Raw genomic sequence first — 26592 nt, 5'->3', positions numbered from 1 at the left:
TGAATTGTTATTTAAAAATTTAAGTATCCTTTGAAAATCAAAGTAATACTCTCAAATGCTAAAAAATTAAACAATATAGAGCTAATGTTGAAGAGCAAGTATACTACTCCCTCCCTCAACTCAGTCCTACTCCTCAAAAGCACCGTATTTTAAATTTCTATTTTTAGTTATCCAGATGGTTACATTTATAACTCTAAAGTATAGATCTTTAAATCTATTTTTTGATTTATAAAGTTTAAATACTATTATTGGCTGCCTGCTACAAAGAATGAAAATTTAGCTCACCGACAGTATCCTCTTTTTCTTTCAAATGTATATTACTTATATTATAACTTTAATTTTTTAAGTGGGGATTATCTTTGTAACTTTAAATTCTATAGATCTCTAATTTTTAGTTTCAACTGTATCTGGAGCCCCTTCTAAATAAGGGAGGATTTTAGTACACTGTACTCCCACTTTTCCCTACCCCTTTCCCTCTCCCACTTTCTGCTGATTATACCTTTAATTTTATATTATCAAAGTTTTAGTATTTATATTATGTTCTGTAATGAGAAGTAAGGCCTCTATGCTTTGTCTATAGGTTGATTATAAAATTTAGAAATCAAAAAATGGCCTATACATCATATCAGTATAGAAATTTTTCACTACACTGCCTAAGAATTACTTCTTATGTTCTGTATGTTCAAGTGATGACTACTGATAAAGTTATTAATATTTGAAAGAGACTGTTCTTGGGATCAAGGTCAAGTAGACTCTCTTTTCTTCGCAGCATCAATTACTCAAAATCATGTAATATTTGGGGCTTCATATTTGTCCTGGAGTTCCTAATCAACTTCTATCATCAAGCTTATCCAGTCTTTTAACCATGTTTGATGAACCTCTTCCCCTGCCTTTTCCAGCTCCTGATATATTTTTCCACCTGTTCCAATCTGGAGCAGATCTCTGTAGGACAACAACAGACCTGTCATCCTTGGACTTCTCTTCCTTGCTCTTTTTCAATGGAACGTCTGTTTCCTGGATTCCATGTCTGCCCTTTAATCATCTATCCTCTGTATATTTGAGTATAGTCTTAAACATGGCAAGTCAATAGTCTTATATCTTTATTTTTCATGTTTCCAAATATCTTAACTTTTCTTTGATGTATAATATTTTGGCTGTGTATAGGAGCCTAGGTTGGAAATTATCCTCCATCAAAATCTAGAAGGAATTGCTGCATTACCTTCTAATATCCAGTCCTTGCTGTTGAGATGTTTAAGACTAGTCTAATCTTTGTTTCTAATCTTTGTTTCTTTATAGGTGACCTGATTTTTCTTCAAAGACTTTTAGGATCCCTGGTGTTCTGAAATTTTATCGCATAATGGTAAGTGTTAAAACACACACCATACACACACACACACACACACACACACATTCTTTTTGGAGATCTTTTTAGTTAGATATTAAACCTCCTGGATTGGCCTTTTATGTCTCTTATTTTTGTTTTTCCCTCATATTTTCTAATTTTTTACTCTACTTCCTTTGAGATTACATCACCTTTACCTCCCAGTCCTCCAACTACTATTGATTTTTTCTATTTTTGCTGTCATATTTTAAATCTCTAAGATCTCTTCATTGTAGCTGGATTGTTCCTTTTTAATTGCATTCTGTTCTTATTACATGAATGAAATGATTTCTCATATCATGACTAGGATACCAATTAAAATTGACAGATTAATTAAGATAGCAAACTCTGGCTGACCTTGATAGAGTTATGGCTCCACCACTTAACAGCTATAGGTCCATGAGTAACTCACTGTACCTCTCTTGTGCCTCAGTTTTCTTATCTGTTAAATAGGGATAGTAATAATACATATTTTGTAAGATAGTTATGAGGAATAAATGAGTTAATATATATAAAGATCTTGAAACAATGTGTGACACTAAATAAATGCTATATAAATTCTAACTATTATTACGTTCTGTTCTGTTTTCTGTACAGTTTTTGTTTTATTATTTTGGTTTTTTTTCTTTTGTTAGTCTGGTTTTCCCATATATTTTTTTGTTATCCAACCACTTTTAAAAATAAATAATGAAGCTAATTATTCTAGATGATTGGTGTAGTTTTCCTCTGCCATTGTGTGAATAGGTGTTTTCCCAAAAAGTCCCCTCCACTGCATTGAAATTTGACTGGCAGTTTTATGTATGTGGGCAGGGGCATACCAAATGACCTGCTTCGTTTCAGTGTGAGTGACATTGACATCAGCTGCAGGTTGCAGTTTTCCTAAATGCTAGAACCAAGGGGTTTTAAACTGTTATACCCCAATAGAAGCCTTCCAGTTCAATCACTGTGTCAAACAGTTTCCCTACACCACCAGGCTGTAGGAGAGCTAAGAAGCACTGGGCAATTATTTGGTTGATAGACCTCCAGATAATCTTCCTATTTGCTCTATTTCTCATTTCCACCTTCTGCCTTATTTGCTGACTTTAATCTGGCTCTTCCAATGGGAAGGCTGACTCCCACCTCCATTTTCACTGCAATTGGTGCTTAGTGGATTTGGACCTGCATTTTGGTCTGGTCTATTTCAATAGGCTTTTATCCTCATTCTGTCTTTCAAAAATTTGTTGGCATCACTGTTCTGATGTTAACTCCCACCAATTATCTTCTTTGTTAATTAAATTAATTTTTTTTGTATTTTTAGATGATATCTTAAAATCACTGGGATTTCCATGGAGTCCTGAGATCAAAGGGAGGTTTGTTGCTCATTCTGTCATTTTGATCTGGAACTGACATTATAATAAGTATTAATGTTGGGATTGCCAGAGATTACCAGTTAATCATTTATCCTTCTTTTTGATTCTGGAATAATTGACAACAAAGATAATAGTCTTCCACCCACAAATACATGCACGCGTGCGCGTGCACACACACACACACACACACAAATAGTGACAATTGATGTATTATCCTTTCTAAAACCAGAAACCAAGACTAATAGATGTTCGACTGTCTCTAATTGCTTCAATCAATTAAGTCATTCCTTCCTCCTGGGGGAATGAGAAGTAAGAAGCAAAGGGAATAGCTGATGCTTAATACCTGGCTTAGTCCATTTTGGGTTGCTATAAAGGAATACGTGAGGTTGAGTAGTTTATAAAGAAAAGAGGTTTATTTGGCTCACAATTCTGCAGGCTGTATGAGAAGCATGGCTTCAGCATCGGCTTGGCTTCTGGTGAGCGCTTTTGTGCCGTGTCAAACATGCCAGAGAAGGTCAAGGGGAAGCAGGCACGTGCAACGAGTGACCAAACAGGAGGCAGAACCTTGCTTTATAACAACCCATTTTCGAGGCAACTAATCCATTCCCGTGAGAACCAATCCTGTCTAGCCAGACCCAGAACTCACTTATTATTGTCAGCATAACACCAAGCCTTTCATGAGGGATCTGCCCCCATGACCCCTCCCACTAGGCCCAACGCTACTACATGGGGATCACATTTCAACACGAGTTTTTGTGGGGACAAACAAACCATATCCCAACCATAGGAGTCCCAAAGACTTGCCTGTGAGGTAAGAAGTGTTACTAAGTTCTTATTTTATGAGCTGGGATAGAAACACAGGGAGTAGAATGGTAGGGATAACCTTTTCTATTTATTTTATAGATGAAATACCTGAAACGTTGGGAGGTTAAATGACTTGCTCAACGGTACAGAATTGATAAAATGATAAAACTGGACTCTATCATTTCTAACGTGGAGCCCTTTAATTCTTCATTGCAGCGTTCCTTTCTCTATGTTATCATACTGTGACCTCAAACATCAAAACACTAAATCTTCAAAGATACGTTCAATGGAATTAATAATATTTATTTAGAATTATACTCCATCACATAGTCACTATACTATAATTCCTAAGGCAAGAAAGGGAACTAACATCGTTTAGAAATTCCAAAAATTATACTGAAAACAAAAAGATTTTCAGGTTCTTACAAATTCACAACATTTTATTAACCAGAGATTCTATGGGATTTTTTCCCTTACTTTTCAAGCTTTCTGGTATATACTTTTCTAACATAGAAGATATTTTTATTTTCTGAATTTCTCATTTCAGTCTTTGAGTTTCTTAGGAAATAGATGATTCCATTCCTCTAAGTGCCCAGTAGTAAATCACAAGTGTCCGTATTTCTTAGAGCCAGAAAAAGCACAAAACTGAAAAGGCTCCCACAGGAGATATAAGCGCTGTGAGATTTCATGACCTGCAGATGGCTGGAATTTGACAAAAGTCCGTTTTATATGTGGATGGCTCCTGACACAGCTCCTCTCACAAAATAACTGGTGATGACATTTGGCCATTTTCACGAAGCATCTCATTTTTTCCTCTGCTCAGCTTGAGATTGGTTCCTGAATTGCAATCTCTGGCAGGATAGCTAAAACAGGAACACATTAAGTTGCTGGCACAGAAAAACTCCTTTCCTTTACCCTGAGATTCCATTAAAGTATCTCAACTAAAAGGTATTGGCCCTTTACTGGAAGTTTTTATAATAGGTATTTGCATGTTAGCTGGGCAAAAGGTAACAACTAGCTGAAATAAGGCTTTCTGATGTTTTATCCTTCCTGACATAAAAATGACAAAGTAAAAGAGAACATACTATCCAGAGAGGTCAGCCAAAACAAAGCCACATTTGTGACCTGATCATCTAAACAGTATAGAAACAGTATTCCATCCCTCATTCCAATGTTTATAGAGCACCTGCCATGTGTTATGTAGTGGATGGCCAGGGCTAGGACCCTACGTTTAAGGAACTCACAGTCTAGAGAGGGCGACAGAAGAATAAAGTATTAATTACAATATTATGTGTTATACATTATGAGAGGATGTGCACCAGGTGAGTATATGAATATAGCATAGTGAAGAATAGCAGCTCATCTACCCAGTAAGGGAAGCGGTGGCAAAGGAGACGATCTTTGAACTGAACCATAAAAAACAAAGACAGGCTTTCCAGAAAGACAAGATAAGAAAGGGCATCTTAGTTAAAGGTAATGGAACATCAGGCATGAAAGAGGAAAGAGCACTTGGAACACAAAGTGGTCACAGCTGCAGTATGGGGTGAAGAGAAAGTAGATGAGACCAGAGAATAGACAAAAGCCATCGTGAGTTTTCTGGTATGCTTTTTTTCTTTTTTTTTTTTTTTAGAGATAGGGATCTTGCTCTGTCACCCAGGCTCGAGTGCAGTGGTGCAATCATAGCTCACTGCAGCCTTGAACTTCTGCTCAAGCAATTCTGCCTCAGCCTGTCAGCTGGTACTATACAAGTGCCACCACACCTGGCTAATTTTTGTTGTTTTTTTTTTTTTTCACTTATTTTTTAGAGACAAGGTCTTGCTCTGTCTACCAGGCTGTTCTTGAACTTCTGGCCTCAAATGATCCTCCTGTCTCAGTCTCTTGATAGCTGGGATTACAGACAGGAGCCACCATCCAATGACAGATTGCATTGTTGACGTGACAATGGCTTTGAACTTTATCCTCTAGATCCATCTTTCCTAATGTGTGTGAGTTTCTTACGTAGTTTTGCAGACTGAAATTTCTGGTGGCACACTAAAGGAGTAATCTTGCATCTGTAGTTACTGCAGAGTTTTCTTGGTCATGGTTTGAGTACAACTGCATCCTTCCCCGATTACATGAAGAAGGAAAAATTTTCTGATGTTCCGTGGACGTGTGCTTTCTTTGGCCCAACCTGCCATTTCTCTAGGCCACTTAGGTTACCTGCAGCAACCTGCACCACTGTCTCACCATCTCCTGACCCCCTGCATTCAGTGTTCTGTGTGATAGATGTCGCTGTCAGAGCATTAGCCTTTGCTGGACCCGACAAAACAAAACATGTGCACATTGCGTCTGTGAAAGTGACCCGTTGAGAAAATAATAAGTTCAAAATCATTCCTAGGAATCCACTGAAATTAAGCAAAAGGGTGACAAGAAAACATTTTTGCTCTAGGAACTTAATTCTGGAGGATGGACCATCTAGATACATCATGGTCAGAACTTTCTCTAAGTGGCATCTGTGGTGATGGAGGGTAATGTGTATAAATATATAATTTTAGAAAGCAATAAAGCACTGGGTTTAAGAGCTTAGGGTCTGGGGCCAATCAGCCGGGGTCTAAATTCTTGATCCCATACTAGCCTGTTGTATGATGTTATATAGCGACTTACAAAATATCCCTGTTCCTCAGTTTCTTCATCTGTAAAGTGGGAGCTATAATAGCACTTACTTCATGGAATTGTTGTGAAGGTTAAATGAAATAGTACATATAAAGCAATTAGAATAGTGTCTCACACAGAATTCGTGCTCCGAAAAGTTAGCTATTATAATACTGAAAAAAATCGATAGAATGAAGGGAGATATAGGATAACTTCAACAATGGGAATGGTAATTCATTGCATGATTAATGAGGAAAGAATCTAGAGGGAGGTGAAAATTTGGGAAAGGTCATGAAAGAAGAAAGAATTTCAGTGTGTGAGATGTTAAATTTGAAGAGGCTGTGATGTATACAAGTTGAGATGCCAAGTAATCAGTTGAGTATATGTAAGGTTGAGGCTCATGTAATAGACTGAGCTGAGGATATAGATTTTGGGAACAGCCAGCCTATAGGTGGAAGCTGGGGCCATGGGGGAAGAAGAGATTGCCAAGGAGAGAGGGAGGAGGAAAAAAATGATTAATCCTTAAGAGAATTACTTAAAATATTCAGGTAATTTTCTCTTTTTTTCCCCCTCTCAATGTAGTTTTATTTTTCTGATAATGCACGCAATGCATGCTTTCTGCATAAAATTCTGGGTAATTTTCTTAACGATCCTTTAAAAAAAAATTGTTTGTGATTTTTTGTTGCTAGTTAGCTTTTGCCCTGAGAAATTTTCTTGCATTATCCCACATTGGGAACCTCCAACACAAGACAAAATGTAAAATACCTCCTGCTCTGTTGTCTTCAATGAAGGCCAAACAAAAGTAATCAGCTTGAGTCCACCCCTTGTCAGATGAAAACCCAGCTGCGTCCTGTCCAGACAAGGGGCTGGGAATCAAGTGGCAGGGGGATGCGCCACTTACTCTGTGATGGAGGAAGAATACTGGGGCCTTTTGTGCTGCTGACACTTTGGCAGGGCAGGCTGGTATTAGAGGAGAAAGCCTATGATTATCTCAACCACAGACATTTTCCCTTCAGTGGTGTTACTGCGCGGCCTGGGAGTTAAACTGCAAAGTGACCACGACGACGCTGCCACAGTTAGGCCTTCGCCCACCCGCCTTACATGCTGCAGCGGGCGATGAGGAAGAGGGTGCCTATGTGCCCTCCCTGCCAGGGAGGCCTCGTCAGAGGGAAGGGGCTTCGGAAGGGCTTTCCGCAGGGATCCACGCAAGCTCTGTATCTGAGTCGCAGCCCTTCTGCCTCTGCCCTTTCCAGCCTCCATGAGGCCCTGGAGGAGGCCAGTGGCGGATACAGCAGCAGGCGGACTCAGTATGGGTAGGGTTAGGGTTAGGGTTAGGGTTAGGGAACCATCAAAGCCAAGCCACCAGCCCCATCCCAATAAGAAAAGTTAAGCTCCAAAGAACTCATCCGGGATTTAGCAATCAAAACATCTAGAAAGAAGCGCTTTTAATTTTAGCATTCCTGCAAATTGTGTTTCACTCTTTAGGTATTATTCTGATTATCGGTGGGGAAGACCTCATGATATTTTCAATGCTGTAGAGCCTCTAATGGTTAATCGACCCTGAGCAAACCACCAAAAGAGATGCTCAGTGTCAGTACTATTGGGTCGTATGTAGTGAGCAGGGAATGTCTATTCCTTACTTATTTCTAAGACTTTGCCCATTTGCCTTGCATGTGGGAAGGGAGAAAGGACACAGTGTTCCCTTTCCAGCCCCTGGTCAGTTGTTTTCCTGTATGATTGGCCTCCTCGGCTTAGATAGGAATACAGATACAGGACCGGCTTCTTTCAGCATTTTATCTCCTGCTGACTTGTTACAGCCAGCTTTAGGATTAGCCATTCATTCTCAGGAACTCTCCTGCTCTTGTATTCTGTCATTGCTCACAGACCTCGCATTCCTTGCACAACTGCTCAGTACTGTATGAGGTCGTTATGAAGTTGTCCTGTATTCTCATGAGTGTGCTTTATCCAAGTGTCATTAAACACTGCAGAGGGATACCACTTATCGTAAATCACATCAGGCAAGGCCAACACATGGTGAACTTTCTTCTTGAACCTCCAGAAAATCTTCCTAAGTATGTAAAGTTAAAAACAAACAAAAAGCATAGCTGTTCTGAAGATGACTTGCAAAACGCTGAAAGATTTTGGCTCTTGGCCATGAAAGCTTATTGTATGGGAAAGCTCAAATTTTCCCACCCACTGGTTTTCCTTGCTATTTGTTTCCCAGTTTCAGACTGCAGGACCATCACAATGTCATCATACAGAGCTCATGGCATTTAGTTGGAGGCAGCTATGTAAATCCTGACAATTTTATCCTGCATTTACTGTTCTCAGTCTTAGAGCCATGTCTCCCTCCCTCTTTCCAAAAATCCCCTACTCCCTCTTATTTTTATTATCCTCCCCCCTCCCCATTTCCCTTAGGGATACGAGAGGGAAACAAACCCACTGACCTCTAAGAAAAAAGGTCTTTCTTGAGGTTTTCTTACTTGTTGATGTTGAAGGGAAGAAAGAAATCAGCAGGACACCTCCTCCATTCCTTTAAATCTTATCCTACTACTGAGATTGGAGTGATTTTCAACTCTGAAAAGCCTTCAGACAATACTCAGAAACTCCATGAACATGAGTAGGAGAATTTTGATAGATGAAGAAAAGATGTTAACAGTCAAGCCATTCCAAAAATGTTCTGCCTTCTTTCTCAAGGAGCATTTCAGTTGTGCTCCCTTTAGAAGACACAATTTGATGTGTACTATTTCTCACGCTTGACCTCTAGGATGTGGGGCACTGGGTGGTGGTGGTAGGGGGAAGGGGACAAAGGCTTTGCAGTCACTCACTAGAGTGCCATTTGCCTTTAACCAGAAAGGGGTGGCTTCCACATCTACCACGGGAAAACCAATCTATTAAAAGCAAACACCTTGGAAAGAAAAGCTTTAATGACTGTAATTAATTCATGTTGTTTATTTTAATCTAAGTGGGAGCTGACTTGAATGCGCTGTGTGTGTGTGTATAAGAGGACTATTAGGCAGAGTGTCCCCTGACTCCATTTTTTTAGAGAAGTTAAAATGAAGTATACTGAGATTTGTTTCACTCCCCAAAAAGATTAATTTGGGAAACATTTCTTTTGACACCGTGCTCATAATTAAAGTAATTCTTCATTTTATCTGTTTCCTTTAAGTAAAAACCTGTGGCTTTATTTAACCTTTCATCAATTAATTCTCTCAAAGGAAAATAACCTTGAGCCCCATTAATACACACTCTTAGGTTTTTATTGGCGGAGAACAGAAATGCAGTGGCTGCTACTGACTGCAGGGATGTCAGCATTGTTGCAGCTCCCAAGTCAGAGGGTTGGTATTGCAACTTCCAGTTTCCTGCTTTTCCTGATAGGGGTTTTGACTTAGAAATCCTGTCTCCCACAAGTTTCACCAACACACACAGCCACAAACAGTGATGCTATCAAAATTATGGTTTTAGAAATGTTTACATAGAAATATTCTTCATTCAGCAAGTATTTTTTGATCTCTTCTGTGCTAGGCACTGAGGACAAAATAGTGAGGAAAGTAAACATGGTCGTGTCCTTCATGTGGCTTCTGGTCTGGTGGGGAAGAGAGAAATTAACCAAATAATTGAAATAAAGTACAATTAAAAATAATAACAAGCATTATAAAGAAAAGTACTGCTTGCTATGTGAATGCCTCATGAAGGGACCTGATTTATACAGAGCAAGGAGGTATTGGGGGGAGTTGTCAGAAAAGTTATCAGAAAAGTCTTTCCTGAGGAAATGTGTGAAGGAAGAATTGAAAATTGATTGGTGTCTTAATACAATGGGGTTCAATAGAGCAATATAAAATGAACACACAAGAACAGCATGTATAAAATGGGTGGCCTTCTAAATCACAATGATTGGAAAAAATCAGATTGCAAGATGATATTGTGTTACATTGAGTCAGTTTTTTACTTCTTCACATATTCCCTGTGCTTTTTGCCAGGTGGTTTCATACCATCTTCCACCAGAACTGGCAGATTGTGTTTCCCTACCTCATTGACTGGTCTAGCTACGTCATTGGCTTTGGTTCATGGAAAGTGGGCAGAAGTGACTGCATGGCTGTTGCATCAGAGGGCAGAGGCCTTACCTCCTTCTTTCCACCCTCCGATAGTCTAGTGATCTTTTGTGAGATGAGCGAGGCCCAAGCAGCCTCTACCTCTTCAGCGAGGATCCAGAACAACACACATGAAGCAGACATGAACACAACCAAGCCCAGATGACCCACAGCCTACTTGGCACAGTGACCTGGCTGAGCCTAACCTAGATTAACCAAAATTCTGTTGGCCTGCAGACACATGAGTGTGACAACAAAGGCTTATTGTAAACCATCCAGTTTCAGGGTGGTTTTTCGGGGTAGTTTGTCATATAGCATTATTGTGGCAACAGACAACCAACACAGTTTCATGCAACAGAATACCATTTAAGGAAAGTTCGAAAATCTGTAAAACAAAGCTATGTATTATATATGAATATACATATATTTTAATATCATAAAAGCGGGAATGGGAAAGATAATAGATTTGCCAGATTCATAATAGTCAGTAGGGCACATTGCTGCCCTTGACAGTATCTATAATGTTTCATTTCTTAAAAACAAAACCGAAACTTAAAGTATGATTGGCAAGCTTTCAAATGTCTGTAGGGCTTGGTGGTAGAGAAATATGCATTTGGCATATTATTCTCTATTTTTGTTTGCTTCCTTGAAAAAAAATATTTTTAAGAAAAGAAAAAATAATACTATACTATGGTCTATTAATGAGCGGCTGGCACTTAAAAAAAAAATCTTATAATGTGGGGACTCCACTCTGTAGATTATGCAATTAGCTAAAATTTAAGTTGGTGTCACCTTTTTGTATACAGGCCATAATAATTAATTTTATGTATCAACTTGGCTAGACTGTGGTACCCAGTTGTTAGGTCAAAAACAAGTCTAGATGTTGCTGCAAAGATATTTTTTAGAGAAGATTAACATATAAATCAGTAGATTTTGAGTAAAGCAAATTACCCTCCTCCTTAATGTGGTAATCCTTTTATCTGATCAGTTGAAAGCCTTAAGAATAAAAGACTGAGATCCCCTAGGGAAGTAGGTATTCTGTATCCAGACTACCTTTGGACTCAAGATTGCAATATCAACTTTTTCTGGGTCTCCAGTCTACCGACCTGCCCTACAGATTTTGGACTTGCCAGCTCCCCAAATTGTGTGAGCCAATTCCTTAAAATAAATCTCTCCCTGCTTCTATCTATCTATCTATCCATCTATCTATCTAGGATCTGAGTTTTGTCAACATGTTGAGTGTCTTTGGCAAACATTTATGCAAGATGATTACTTTATTGATTATTTTATTTTTTTTATTTTTTATTTTTTTGTTACTTAGCTTTTATTTCATAATCATAAACTTAACTCTGCAATCCAGCTAGATGTGGAGAGGAATAAGGAAAATATGTAACCCAAAGAACTGCAGCAAGAGCACAAAGATTACAGGATATTGCGAGCAAATGGGGTAGAGGGGTGCTCTCCGGAGCTACAGAAGGAATGGTCTGGTGGTTAAGATAAAACATTTAAGTCAAATTTATTAGAGCTGTCCACAGTCAGCAATGGTGATCTTCTTGCTGGTCTTGCCATTCCTGGACCCAAAGCACTCCATGGCTTCCACAATATTCATGGCCTCTTTCACCTTGCCAAAGACCACATGCTTGCCATCCAACCACTCAGTCTTGGCAGTGCAGATGAAAAACTGGGAACCGTTTGTGTTGAGTCCAGCATTTGCCATGGACAAGATGCCAGGACCTGTATGCTTCAGGATGAAGTTTTCATCATCAAATTTCTCCCTGTAGATAGACTTGCCACCAGTGCCATTATGGCGTGTGAAGTCACCACCTTGGCACATAAACCCTGGAATAATTCTGTGAAAGCAGGAACCCTTATAGCCAAATCCTTTCTCTCCAGTGCTCAGAACACGAAAATTTTCTGCTGTCTTTGGAACTTTGTCTGCAGACAGCTCAAAGGAGACGCGGCCCAAGGGCTCGCCGTAGACCGCGATATCGAAGAACACGGTGGGGTTGACCATGGTTAGTAGCGGGAGACTCCGAGAAGCAGTAGCGTCTGCAAAGCCGATTATTTTAAATTAGAGCAAACACTGGGATGTTTGTACTACTGTGGTAGGCAGAATTCTAAGATGGCTCTCAAGGTTCCTGCCCTCTGATTTGCACATCTTATATGTAATTTCCTTTCTTTGAGTGTGGGTAGGCCTGATATGGGAAGAAAGAGAGGTAAGTCAGAGAGCTTCTCCTGCTGGCCTTAAAGACACAAACTGCTATGGTAGAGAGGGCACATATCAGGGGATTGCAGGTGGCCTTAACAAGCTGAGAACCATCCCCAACTGCTGGCCAGCAAGAAAAGAGGGATCTCAGTCTACAATCACAAGGAACTGTGTTTTGCCAACAACCCATGAGCTTGAAAGGGAACCAAGCCTCAGATGAGCTCATAGCTCCAGGTGACATCTTGATTTCAGCTTTGTAAAGCCCTAAGCAGAGAATCCAGTCACTTTGGGCCTGACCTCATGACTCACAGGAACTGAGACAGTAAATTGATGTTGTTTTAAGCTGCTAAATTTGTGATAATTTGTTACACAGTAATAGAAGACTAAGACAACTACTGAAGTAAATGTTAGAGAAATGCACAGTCTCTCAAAATGAGGGGCAGGAAGGGGCACGGAGGTAATCTTGGCCAATTTTCTCACACTGTAGAAGAAGACAATGAGGTCTGGGGGTGGGGGGAGGCAGTGATATAAATTGTCCAGGGATAAACATCGAATTAGTGACACAGCGTCATTAGAGTCCAGGAAAAAGACTGAGGGACAGAATAACACCTGGACAAGATATTATCAAAAGGAATAAGAAAGAAGAAAGAGGCAGAGATTCTGGATTATTCTACATTAGTGTCTAAGTTAAAAATACACGGAGGTAAGTGGTGTGATGAAACAGATCTGGTTTCAAGCACCAAATCACCACTTAGTTGTTGTACGGCCATGGACAATTTGGTAAACTGTATAAGCTTCAGTTTCTTCATTCCTAAAAAGGAGCTAACTAGCTTACTTATCTCATAGTTATTGTAGCTTAGTGTACATGAAGCGCTTAACAAAGAACCTGACACAGACACTTGTTATTGTTTGCTCTTAATATCACTATGGCTACTAATATCATCATTATCACAGTTTCTATCACTATTATCTAATTAATATTTTTATCAACTGGAGTATATCTTTAAGAACAGGGCTTAACATTAAGTATATCCTAATGAACAGAGATACCATGAATGGCTATATTCTCCCTATGCTTTAATACACTCTGTGAATGGGTTAAGCATTTTAGAAAATTATCAGTAATGCTTTCAACCTACCAGAGAATACATATATTCATTCAGAAAATTTAATAAAAGTCTTCAGTTTCACCCTCTGACCATGACCTCTTGTGCTTCCAATTCCCTTAATGTATTGGTCATGGTTCTCCAGAGCAATAGGACCAACAAAATGAACAAAATGTGTGTGTGTGTGTGTGTGTGTGTGTGTATGTGTTGTGTATGAAGGGACCAGGGGATGAGGGGGAGAGAGAGAGGTATTTTAAGGAATTATCTCCTGTGACTTTAGAGGCTGGCAAGTCCAAAATGTGCAGGGTAGGCAGGCAGGCTGGAGACTCAGGAAAGAGCCATTGTTGGTGTACAAGTCCAAAGGTCATCTGCTGATGAAATTTGCCCTTGCTAGGGAGAGGCCAGTCTTTTGTTTTATTCGGTCTTCCGCTGATTGGATGAGGTCCTCCCACATTATGGAGGGCAACCTGTTTTACCCAAAGTGCACTGATTTTAAATGTTAATCTCTTGCAAACACACCCTTACAGAAACATCCAGAATGATGTTTGACAAAGTATCTGGACATTGTGGCCCAGCCAAACTGATACATAAAATTAGCTATTATACCTACTCTGTATCCTCGCTCTAATTATTAATATGTTTTGACCTTGCTGAGGCTCTCAATCCATTGACCCTACCACTTTCAAACTCTCAATTGCTCCCTTTTTTCCACTTCTCCCTCCTTGCCCAGATTAATCACTCCCCAAAATACCCTAAACTCCTTTACCACTTTGACTCTCATTAAACTCAAGAATCTACTACTTTGTGCTACATCAATATGTTATATTGACTTTCCATCAGCAACACTGAATGCAAGATAGTGAAACTTCTTCAATACTTCTGTGTCAAAATAATTTTGAACCAAGAATGTGAACTATTATTAAGACCTGCAAGGATTTATGAAGGTTACCACCCACAAATTTCTCCAAAAGAATTACTAGAGAAGAGGCTCTAGAAAAACAAAAAAAATGGATACTAGAAAAATCCATAGATTAAAAAATAGTAATTGAGCAAGGAAAACTCTAAAACTTATAGTTAAGTCTACATAATGTTTGATTTTTTTTTAAAAAGTAATAATTGCCAATTAAAATTCCAAATATTCTCAAAAAAGGAGTGGGAACAAGGAAGGAAATGTGGTGGATGTTTGTGTTTGTATAGACTATACTTAATGCACTCTAGCTGTTCTACAAACATGTTTCTAAATGGTGTACTTTTATTCTGGAGACCCCAGAGACACACAAGTAAAGTGGTGAATCTATAGCAATTATATTTTGATAATTTGAGACAAAACCAAACCAAAAATCCTTATATGCATTTTCTGGATCCCTCAAATCAAAGGATGCTTTTTGATTTCTCTTTATTTTGTTTTAATTATCTCTGTAGAATTTCCATAGTTTCCTAAATCATTTGGTAAGGACAAAGACTTTGAATTTTAAGCATATTTATAACATGATGCTGTTGCTCTGGTTCAAATTTAATTTTACCCTCTGGCTAGTACTGTTTTACCTTTCAGTCATCACCTACCACACCCTTGCCAATTTAATGTCAAATTATTTTAAATTGAAGCTGAACACTGCACAAAATTTGGGTATTGTGAATATAACTTATAGGTACCAGATGGAGAGGCAAAACTTTTATCAGATTATAAATGTTAATGTAGCTATCTAGATGTAAGTGATTGATGGCTTAATTTGACCCTTCTAATTGATTGTTTTTCACAGCATTACCTCTGCTTCTTGAAGTTCTGGTGCTGTCATCCATCATTCCCAGAAAAGAAGAAAAATGTGTTAAATGCTTTCATGGAACGGAGTGTTTTCTGTGATTTCCATTATTAATTAAAAAACTCAATTTCTGATCTCCTTATTACATTACTAATTTCATCAACTAATTATTGATATATTTTATAATTATATCTAAAAGCAAGCTTTTAAATTTTTAAAAATTTTAAATGACATGTAAGAATTGTACATATTTATTGGGTAGAAAGTGTTATTTCAATACACATATATAATGTGTAATAATGAAATCAAAGTAATTAGCATATCCATCACATAAAACATTTATCATTTCTTTGTGTTGACATTCAAAATCTTCTCATCTAGCTATTTGAAAATATACAAGAAATTATTGTTAACTATAGTCAACTTTCAGTGCTATAGAACAATAGAACTTATTTCTCCTATCTCCCTGTAATTTTGTACACTTTAGCCACCTCTCTCTAATTTTCCTACCCTTCCCAGCCTCTCGCAACCACAGTTCTACTTTCTACTTCTATGAGCTTGAACTTATTTAGCTTCCACATATGAATAAGATCATGCAGTGTTTATCTTTCTGTACCTGACTTCTTTCTGGTTTTTATTTCAGTACATTATGGGGATACAAATGTTTAGGTTATCTGAGTAAACTTTGCTCCACCTGAGTCAGAGGTTCAAGTGTGTCCATCCCCCAGATGGTATGCACCACACCCATTAGGTCTGTATATACCCATCCTCTCCTCCTCCCTTCCACCTGCCCAACACCCAATGAATGTTATTACTATATGTGCATGTAAGCGTTGATCAGTTAATATCAATTTGATGGTGAGTACATGTAGTTCTTGTTTTTACATTCTTGGGCTACTTCACTTAGTAGAATGGGCTCCAGCTCTATCCAGGGTAATACAAGAGGTGCTAGATCACCATTGTTTTTTGTGGCTGAGTAGAACTCCATGGTATACATATACCACATTTTATTAATCCACTCACATATTGATGGCCACTTGGGTTGTTTCCACATCTTTGCAATTGTGAATTGTGCTGCTATAAACATTCTAGTACAGATGTCTTTTTTATAGAATGTCTTTTGTTCTTTTGGGTAGATGCCCAATAATGGGATTTCTGGATCAAATGGTAGTTCTACTTGTATCTCTTTGAGGTATCTCCATATTACTTTCCACAGAGGTTGTACTAACTTGCAGTCCCACCAGTAGTGTACGAGTGTTCCTATCTCTCTGCATCCACACCAACATTTACTGTTTTGGGACTTTTTGATAAAGGCCATTCTCACTGGAGTTAATCAGTATTATTTATTTTTTACACAAGTACTTATGTCACTCAACATAGTGTACTATAGGCTTATCCATGTTGCTGCAAATGATAGAATTTCATTTTTCAAGGCTGAATAGTATTCCATTGTATAAATACACCACATTTTCTTTATCCATTGATTTATTGATGAATAATTTGGTTGATTTCTTATTTTGGCTATTGTAAATAGTGACATAGCAAGCATAGAGGTGAAAATATCTCTTCAACATACTGATTTTATATCCTTAGAATAAATAGCCAGTAGTGGGATTGCTGGATCATATGGTATTTCTATTTTTTGAGAAACTTCCATACTGTTTTCCATACTGGCTGTACTAATTTACATTCCCACCAACAGTGTATAAGAGCTCCCTTTTCTTTATATCTTTGCCAGATTTGTTATTTTTTCATCTTTGTTGATAATAGCCATTCTAACGGGGTGGAATGATATCTCACTGTGGTTTTAATTTTGAAAGCAAGTTGCATTTAAATTTGTCAGGTTTTGTCCTATGACTGTAGCATACGTTATGAAATGACTTAGAAAAGTCATTGATCAGCTTAGCCTTTCTTTTCATGTAAAGTTGTTTATAAACCCTCTGGTTTGATCCAGAGATCAGGATTCTAATTACTCTGGATTTCAGATTGGGCAGGTGCTAAAAAGAAGAGCAGTGCATCTGTGAATATCCACTCACTCTGCAAGTGCTGCTTCTGCCTTCAAAACCAATATTGAAATGAGAGAATCATGGGTACATTTTGGCCCAGGGGAGGACAGGGGAGAAGAGAGAGACATTGCTTCCTACTCCACATGTCTCTGCTGAAAATTGGCTGTTTGTGACAGCTTCTCACTCTTGGACCTTGAAGACCAAAACCAAAGGATTCTATTAATAATTCCATAATAGATTCTATTATTTGCCTCATTGTCCTATGAAAAATTTTCTTTCTGCAAAAGATCTCTTGCTGAAAATCAGGATATTACATTGCAGTGGAAAGAACATGACATTAGGAGTCAAAATCCTCAGTTATATTCTCAAATCTTTTGTTGCTAATCTAACCCCTGAGCTATTTTGTAAACCTAGATGGATAACAGAAATTTTGAATGCAACCCTTGTGATTTATGGGTATCAAAAGGAAATGGCCAAAACCTCTCCACCCCCCAGCTTTTTAACATTAATGGAAAAGGTTAGAATTAAATTATTTATTTGACACTATTTGGTCCTCACTCATCAGCCTAATTACCCATATAAATTTCTCTCCATTTCAGCTTTGTTTGCTCCAGTGCTTTCAGCAGTGTGCCACGAAGCAGCCATTCCTACTCCTGGGCCCAGAGAACTGTCATATGACCAGGGAAAAACACCTATTTTCACTAATTGGAAATATTATAATTTGAAATATTATAAAACAAAGATAGCTTAATTCATGTTCTATTGTAATTAAAAGAAAAAAATTAAAATGGAAATATTTTGACTATCAATATTTTGTGTTATCTGTGCTAACATACCTCTTTAATGTTGGCCATTAGTAACCAGAAAAAAAATAAGAAAATAGTGGTTATTGTTACTTATTATGTAAAAAACTCAATTGGAAATTGGAAGCATGATTGCAATACTAGATTATGATATTTTGACCACTCTATCAGCCCGAGCAGACCGTAAGCCCCTGGATGGCAGTCCCATCCCAGCAGGCACCATAGTGTGAGAAATAATTACATAATGAACCATTCTAAGAAGATTTTGAAAGCATAGGAAATATTCTTTTGTAATAGTAAAAGGAAGAAAATGAAAAACTTTTTCTGTGAGATAAAACAAATAAATACAAGTGGCAGGTAGAACTTCAGATTACCTTTTTTTCTAAGTTTGGGTGAGATAGAATGTAATAATCAGTGAGATCTTTATTTCAACTCAGTGCCTGGCGTTATGTGGGTCATCAGTAAACGCATTCTTTCATCTTTTTAATTTTTTTCCTTTTTTTTAAGAACCAGTGAAATGGAGAAAAGTAAATGCATTTTTTAATGAAAGAAAATGACTGACATACTGATACACACTTACCTTAAGGCTTAGCATACTCTCATCACTTTATAATATTATACATACGTGAATCATCACACTTTCCTTCTCTTGATTTTAATCTTACTTTTGTTTACAATCTGTTATAGGTAAACTGATTCTTTAAAAAAAATAAATCACAAGGAAAATAATGGAGAGAGAAGACTTAAGCCCATTTCCAACCTCAGAGTGAAAAAGTTGTGAAGTTAGAGGAGGGTCTGGGATCAAAGACAGGCTTCATGGTGGGCATCTTCCAGGTACACCTTCTTTTTCCGTTGCTCCTCTCTTTCTTCTTCTATTCTGTGTGACTAGCCAAAAAGTGGAGCAATTTCTATGTATACAAAGAAGTTAATCATTTTTGGATTAAAAATCTTTAAAACTGCAAGCTGAGCAGATCTAAGCACTGCTACATCAGTCTACATTTCAGCCACTAAATACTGGCCACAAACCTACAGCCAGGTAAGAAATACAGGCTAGAAAAAACAACTAGAGAGGAGGCAAGGCAAGGGCTTTTGCTCTGACTAGCAGAAGGATGAAGTGGGTGGGGAATAGATTAAAGCGACCCTTGTCTGGGATTGTGGAAATGGGCAAGATGTTCGTATTTAAGGGAAATTTCACTTGGCATCTGGCCATGATTATTTGGGGCCCAATCACATTAGACTTTTCAATCAGAGTGAGTAACTTCCCTGCAGGAATTAATATCTGTAAAGCAATCACAACTACTTGTCTGGTGGATAGACACTAGAGGAAGACGGGCCAATCTGCTTTAAGAATCTAACAAAGACTTCTGTCACCTTTACAATTGCCTCACAATTTGAGTTTGCAGGTTTCTACCTGTCTGCATTTATAATAACAGAGTGAAACATAACAGGTTTAAGAAAATGAATAAAATAGCTTGAATGTAATCTTGCCTTTAGCTGAATATTTATGTTCAACCAAACAGCTTCCTTTGTTGATTTCTCCTCTCAGTAGAACAGTTGACAGCAAAGAAAGTCTTCCAGTTTCAACATATTTATCTGCTCACTTTTGTCTTTGAGTCTGCAGTTTGCCCTGACACGATGAACTAATACATAGGGGGTCAGAGAATAAGAGATTCCCTTGGAAAAACACAAGTATGAAAACTGCTATTTGTTTTAAAAGGTCAGAGTGAGGTTATATATCTTTTGTGTTTGAGAGAGACAAATTGATCCAGTATGCAGAAGATACATTATTCTGTAGAATTAGTATTTCCCATATCAAACACAAATATTATCATTCCAAAGTTTGGTGTTTTGAGAGTTAAAAGTTCTTTACCCAAATAAATCGTTCTTTAAAAAATGAAATTAACCTGATAATGACATCCATATTCTTTCAGTTCATTTACATGTATAATATGAAGAATTATCATCTGTTTAACTGTAATGGGACTCAGGTACTTTAGAGACCTTTACATACTGGTTTTCTCTGTTCTATTTCCTCTTAAAACATTTATCAGAGGCACAAGCTTATTAATTAATCTGCCTCTTTCTCCTTGATGATTAGAGTGAGATTCTCAAAGGAAGGGCCGGGTACTCTCCGCATCTGCATAATTTGAACAATTTATTGCAATGCAGATTTCTGGGCCCCAGCTCAGATCTTCTGAATCAGACTTTCTGGGGTTGAGGCCCAGGATTTTTCATTCCCAATAAACTCACTAGGCGATACACACTAGAATTCTAGGATTCTTTCATAGTGAGTAAATTTATCTTCCAGGGAGTAGCAACTTTGACTTAAAGTGAGGCATGAACATAGAACTCAGAGCTTTCTAGCCAAGGGAACCCAATCGTGTTTCAGGTAGAAGCTCTGTAAACTTACACACTTAAAACTACATGTTTCCAATATTGTCTTAGGGGAACTTATCATATTGGTAATTTATCAACAGAATTGACTGGGCTTTGTCAGATATATGCTTCTCTTTAGGTAAGTATATACTTTTCCTTATGTAAAGTTTAAAAGTAACATAACACTATTTCGTTGCATGAGTGTCCACAGAGAACTGCATCACTGTGAATATGCATCGCAGGAGATTTTTCTGTCCCATTGCACCATGGAAACGGAGAACCCAGCAACATCTTGATCCTATGACCGTTGGTTAAACACACGGTTACTTGTATCTGACAACTAACAGAACTTGATAATAGCACATCAGTATCTTGATAGGACACTGGGTAAACTTTGGTTAATGACTATTAATATATAATCAAGCAAATCTTTCAAAAGTCAGGAAATTTGATCTAGGTCATACAAAGAGACAAACATCAGCCCCGAGATAGACTTCAACTTGCCTCCTCTGTACTTACTGCAAGGCTAGTAGTCCTCAGCCCCACTTGCACATTATAATCACCCACATAATTAAAGAAAAACAACTCATACCTAAGACTTACCCCAGAAATTCTGATTTAATTAAACTGAGGTGGAAGAACAATGATAAGAACTGCAAAGGAATATCTTCAGTCCCAGTAGACTGAAGAGATGTACATTTTGATGAAAAAAAAAAGAATTGACATAAAATATCTAATAGCTAAACCACAATGTCCAGCACATTCTGTTAGTGAAGATTGTAGTGAATGAACATCAATAGTAAAGGTATAAGGTCATGACAGTGGAGAGAGCAATAAGGGGACCATCATAAGAACAGAGATTTCAACACTTTTCTAGAAGTGCAAGTATGATTGGTGTTTGTTGATGTGGAAGAGAAGAACCTGAAGCCTGAAACATGAGGGGAGAGGGCTGTAGACATGAAAGAAACCCATCAGCCCTGAACAGTGCTAAAGAGGTGGTGTGGCTCTTAGAATCACAGGGACGACAGAGAGTAGCAGTAAAAGAGGGGGTTGATTGAAGTTCCAAATGCAGAACAGGCTACCCTGCCATGGCCCTCCCTTCCCCACACACAGCACTCCTGGGAGCCAGGCATATACCGCTTCAAAAAACAAAAAAACAAAGAAAAAGGAAGAAGGATCTTTACTCATGGTATTAAATGAACAATCTAAGGAGAACCAAGATGACCAGGAAGGGCGCTGGAGTAAATGCCCTCTGTGTACTATCGTATTGGAGTCCCCTAGTGTGAGAGCTGGCTCCCTGACTACTCACCCTGGGGTGCAGCTTGTCAACTGATAAGCCCCACCTACCCTTCTAGAGCTCATAAAGGGACTCTTCTATGGTGTCTGGGTTCAATATAAATAAAAAAACAATCGTCACCAGACATGAAAAAATCCCGCAACAAACAAAGAGAAAGATCAAAATTAATAACCAGAACAAAGTGATTCTAGAAGAAACAGTAAATTCAGACATTAGGGGAAAAAATCCTTCTAACTAATATTAGAGAACACAGAAGATTCTGTATCCATAAAACAAAACCAGAATACTACCAAAAAAGAACAATTAGCAAACAAAAAGACCTCTAGATACTTAAAAAAAAATGTTTTCTGAAACTGAAAAAAAATAGAATGGTTGGAAGAAATTGTTGAGTAAACCTAGAATAAAGATCAAAAAGTCAAAAAAATAGAAAATATGAGAGAACAGTTAAGAAATACTAACATATATATTTATTCAAAAGGTCGATATCCTATTTGTAGAAATTATGGAAAGAGAACAGAGAAAACATAGAGGAGGAAATAAGAAAAGAGATTTACCAGAGTGTAAGATCAAAGTCTTTAGGCTAAAAAGGACTAATGAGTCCCCAGTCCATCAAATATTAGAGCCCCATTCTTATTGTCAGTGTCATAGTGCAAAAAAATTCCAGAATCCCAAGGAGAAAGTTATCCCAGTAGTTTCTGAGGAGAAGAAATAGGACATCAACAAAATAACAAGTATGTTTGGCATCTGTCATCCATTCAACAATTTTGAATGCCAAAAGGTAATGAAGCAACGCCTTTAAAGCTCTGAGTTGAAATTATTTCTAATTTAGAATCTTATAAATAGTCAAACTATCTGTTCAAAGGACACACATTTTTAAAACCTTCAGAAACGTAAGGCCCCTCAAAGATACTTTCTGCTATCATTCCTTAGAATATGATTTGAGTCAGTAAACCAAGAAAGAGGAATACATGAGATCTAGAAAACAGATTATCCAATCCAGGAGAGGACCAGGCAGCTAGCATAGCAAAGAGAAATCAGACCAACTTGGAAGAGGATAATGGAAGGCTTTGGAAAAAGATATCAAAGAAAAAAGAGAGATTTAATATTATTCTTGGGTATTAAAAGAAGTTAGGAGAGAGAAAAGGCAGTCAATATAAGAAAGAAAGAAAAGCATTTAGGAATTCTTAACAAAACAAATAAGCCAAAGAAAAAACTAAGTGTAATGGTAATATACTACTTGGCACTGCAGTGAACATTGTTTATATTGTCATTAGAATGTAAATAGTGGTTAATGACTTTCAACTTTAGCAGTGTTAAAAGAAAAACCTTAGACAAATTAAATTTATTAGAGTTTAATTGAGCAAAGAATGCGTCCCCAGTTGGGCAGCCCCCAAACCAGAATCAGTTCAGAAAGACACCAATGCTGTCACATGGTTGAAGAAGTATGGACAGAAAAAGAAAAGTGACCTGTGGAAAATAAAAGTGAGGGACAGGAATAGCTGGATTGGTTACAGCTTGGTGTTTGCCTTATTCAAATATGGTGTGAACAATTGGCTGCCTGTCATTGTTCAAAGCTCAGTGATTGGCACAAGAGTAGATTATAGACTGTTTACACATCCAGTTAAGTTACAGTTCACTATGTACAGAGAAACCTTTGGGCCGAACTTAAAATATGTAAGGAGGCAGCTTTAGGATAAACTTAATTTAACCATTGATAATCTAAAGAGACAGTATTGTACAATTGTTATGAGCACGGGCTCTAAATGTCATACTTGCTGTACAAATCCAGAAATTTATTTAATTTCTATATCTCAAGTTCTATGTCTATCCAGAAATTACTCAATTTCCTTTCTGTAACATAATGTGGGGTCCAAGGCCCTTGGCCCTCTGAAATTTCACTAAAAATCACTCACACAAGACAGATTGATTAATAGAAAAGGCATAAAAATTTATTTAACGTGAGCCTTCAGAATGAAGACCCAACCTCCCAGTGAGTTCCAGAAGCTTCTATACCATCTTGAGTTTATAGAAAGAATGTGAGCTCAGAGGATGGCCCCCAAATAGGTTATGGTGATAAATCAGGTTTTAGTGGCAAGTAAGGTTATAGGAGGGGGAAAAGAGGAAAAGGTCGTCTTGATGTGTAGATGAAACCTCATAGGTAGTGGCCCTCCGAGAGAATAGATGGTAAATGTTTCTTTCAGATCTTTAAAGTGTCAGACTCAGGTAATCTCTCCTAGATCTGGGCAAGGGAAGGCCTGGCTGCATCAATGCATATTCTCTATAGATGCAAACTTCCTCCCCAAAAGAGACTTGCAAGGCCACTTCTCTTTGTTGGCCCTCTGACAGCCATCTCATAATAAGTCAAAAATATATTTTGGGGTAAAATATTTTAATTTCCTTTAATAAGAATAATTATACCTATCTTTTGTAGTCTTATCGTGAGACTTAAATGAATTCCTTTACACGAAGTACTTAGAACAGTGCTTGACACATAGTAACTTTTCAATAAGTATCTGCTAAAACAAGAACAAACTACATATAAAAATACAAGTACTTATTGACACAGAACAAAAATGAAATGTCAAATTTGACAACATAAATGTACAAGAAAAAAATGACTGAAAGTGGGGAAGAATAGTGGGATACCATTTATAGTTGATAGAAACAACAATAACAAGGCAACTGAGAGAGAAACAAAACTTAGCAATATAATGTACAATTGAGTTAAATCAAAATCCATCATGGCAGGAAGCTAATACTAGACTATGACTATAATTAATAAATCAACAGCTATCATGTAAGCTTATAATATAGGGATATAGAAGGAAACCAGAAGAAATAAAAGTGGTTCTCTCTGAGGGTCAAGGAAAATAAAGGCGGGTTCAGAGTGGGAGGTAGGGATGGAGACTGTTGCCTTGCATTTAAACCCTTTTGTAGTGTTTTATATTTTAACCATGTACATGCATTACTTTTATTTAAAAAATAAGTATTTTTAACAAGTAATCAAACTAACTCTAAGATATCTGGAATCCTTGCTATGAATTCCAAGAAACTCAGAGAGTTATATGAAAAATATAGAAAAGGAATGCCAATTTCTGGAGAAAATTTGACCATTTAAAAATAGTCTAGTAATTGATCAGAAGAGACAGAGATAATGCTTACTTTTATTGACGAAGCCAAGCAAAAACAACAGTGCATCTGAAAAACAAGTGAGGCTTAATGCCAGTCGGTTGTTTACTTGTGCTCCCTCTTGAAATCAACAAGCCTATTTTGGGGAGATGTTCAACTACTGACTTCAAGCTCTTTGTGTAGCTTTTGCTGTCCAGTTTGTTCTCTGCTGTCCTGTCTGGTCTCTTTCTTTCCTGGCTGTTCTCTATGAATATTTCTGCATCATTAGATTTCTTCTCCTGCATTCCCAAAGGATGAGCACATATGTAGTTAGTCCTGGAAACTTGATCTTTATCCTGAATCTCTGCTGAAAAGCCACTAGAGATGGATCATGTGGACACTCTTTTTCTTTAATTAAGAAAATGTGGAAAACATACTTAAAATAGCAATGCTTGTTTTGGTGAATTTCATCAATGCTGCTTAATGTGGGCCTCATAGAACATGAATTTTTTTTGGCTGTTTGATTCCTTTTATTCTTTGGTCAGATTCTCAGACCTTAAACTTGTAATCCTATTTCGTTGTTTGCATAGGCTAGAGGTGTCAATGATGAAAATACTTGTATCTGCCAAAACTAACCAGAATTTCTCAGAAACTGGAAGGAAACTCTGCCCCGGCAGCTTTGGTTGGATTCCCAGGAACCCTATTCTTCATATGTATGTGTTTCAAGAGGCTGGCTAAGGAGTGCTGCCTGCTGAAAATTTCCAATTCTTGCCTCTCTTCTAAATGGTACAAGAAGACTCACATGACATTGCTAGCTGTAATGAAAGGTGAGACTATAAAATATAACTATGAGGTACTTTTGGAAGTAATGTTATCTGTGGCTCTGGCTCCATTCTCATTGCTCCGCAGCTACACTGGGAATCCCCATCTTCCCTTTCTTTTCTCACCGTTACACGCTATTTAACTGATCTTCATGCTTAGAGAAAACATGTGACTTTAACAGGAAACTTCAAAGGAGATTGGTAGGAGCTGTTCTCCCTTGGTGACTGTTCACTGCTAGATTCAGGGCTGGTAGTTCTTATGCTGGGTCCTACGTGGGCAGGAGCGGAAAACCCAGGTTGGAGGAAGGAGCCACAGAGCCTGCCACCAACACCTCCAGAATTGGAAGAAGAGGAAGAAAGGCAATGCCGCTGAAGGCTGGCAAGGAGGGAATACCAGGAGGTGAGGATGGGGAGGTGAATGGGATGTTGCAGGAAGCAGATAGATTTTCTAGGAACTTGAAGGACTTTGAAGGACTTTTACTCTGGGAGAAATGGACGTTACTGGAAAGTTTTAGCAGAAGAAATGAGGTTTTTAAAGGCTCTCTCTGCTCAATTGAGAGTAGTCCATGTGGTGTTAAGAGTGAAGCAGGGAGGCCAAAATAAGTTCCTTACAATAACCAGGCCACAGGTGATGGTTGCTCAGGCCAGGAAGGTGGTGGTGAAAGGAATGAGAAGTGTGTGGACTCTGGATCTATTTTGAAGATAGAACTAATAGGATATTAGTTGGGTTAGATGAGAAAGAGAGGAGTGAGGGGTGACTCCAAGGTCACAGCCTGGCCGGGGACGGTGGCTCACGCCTGTAATCCTAACACTCTGGGAGGCCAAGGGGGGTGGATCGCTCGAGGTCAGGAGT

At 38.0% G+C, this 26592-nt stretch overlaps 1 protein-coding gene and 1 long non-coding RNA gene across 3 annotated transcripts; one reads left to right on the top strand and one right to left on the bottom strand.

Moving 5' to 3' along the window:
- Positions 1–1292: 1292 nt before the first annotated feature.
- LOC123647944 lies at positions 1293–18116 on the top strand. 2 transcript variants are annotated; one of them, XR_006738441.1, is made up of 3 exons: positions 1293–1360; positions 2679–2730; positions 17934–18116. It is a non-coding gene; the product is annotated as an uncharacterized LOC123647944 (long non-coding RNA). The 2 variants fall into 2 exon arrangements; XR_006738440.1 differs by lacking the exon at positions 17934–18116 and adding an exon at positions 15329–15470.
- On the bottom strand, positions 11571–12309 carry LOC123647943 (peptidyl-prolyl cis-trans isomerase A-like). Its single transcript, XM_045565589.1, has one exon. The coding sequence runs from the start codon at positions 12268–12270 to the stop codon at positions 11776–11778; it is 495 nt and encodes a 164-aa protein (XP_045421545.1). The 5' UTR covers positions 12271–12309; the 3' UTR covers positions 11571–11775.
- Positions 18117–26592: the final 8476 nt, after the last annotated feature.

This window comes from Lemur catta, chromosome 12 (assembly GCF_020740605.2).
Source record: "Lemur catta isolate mLemCat1 chromosome 12, mLemCat1.pri, whole genome shotgun sequence".
NCBI classification, from domain to species: domain Eukaryota; kingdom Metazoa; phylum Chordata; class Mammalia; order Primates; family Lemuridae; genus Lemur; species Lemur catta.
Note: the sequence above shows the minus strand (reverse complement) of the source record. Positions and strands in the feature narration are given on the sequence as shown.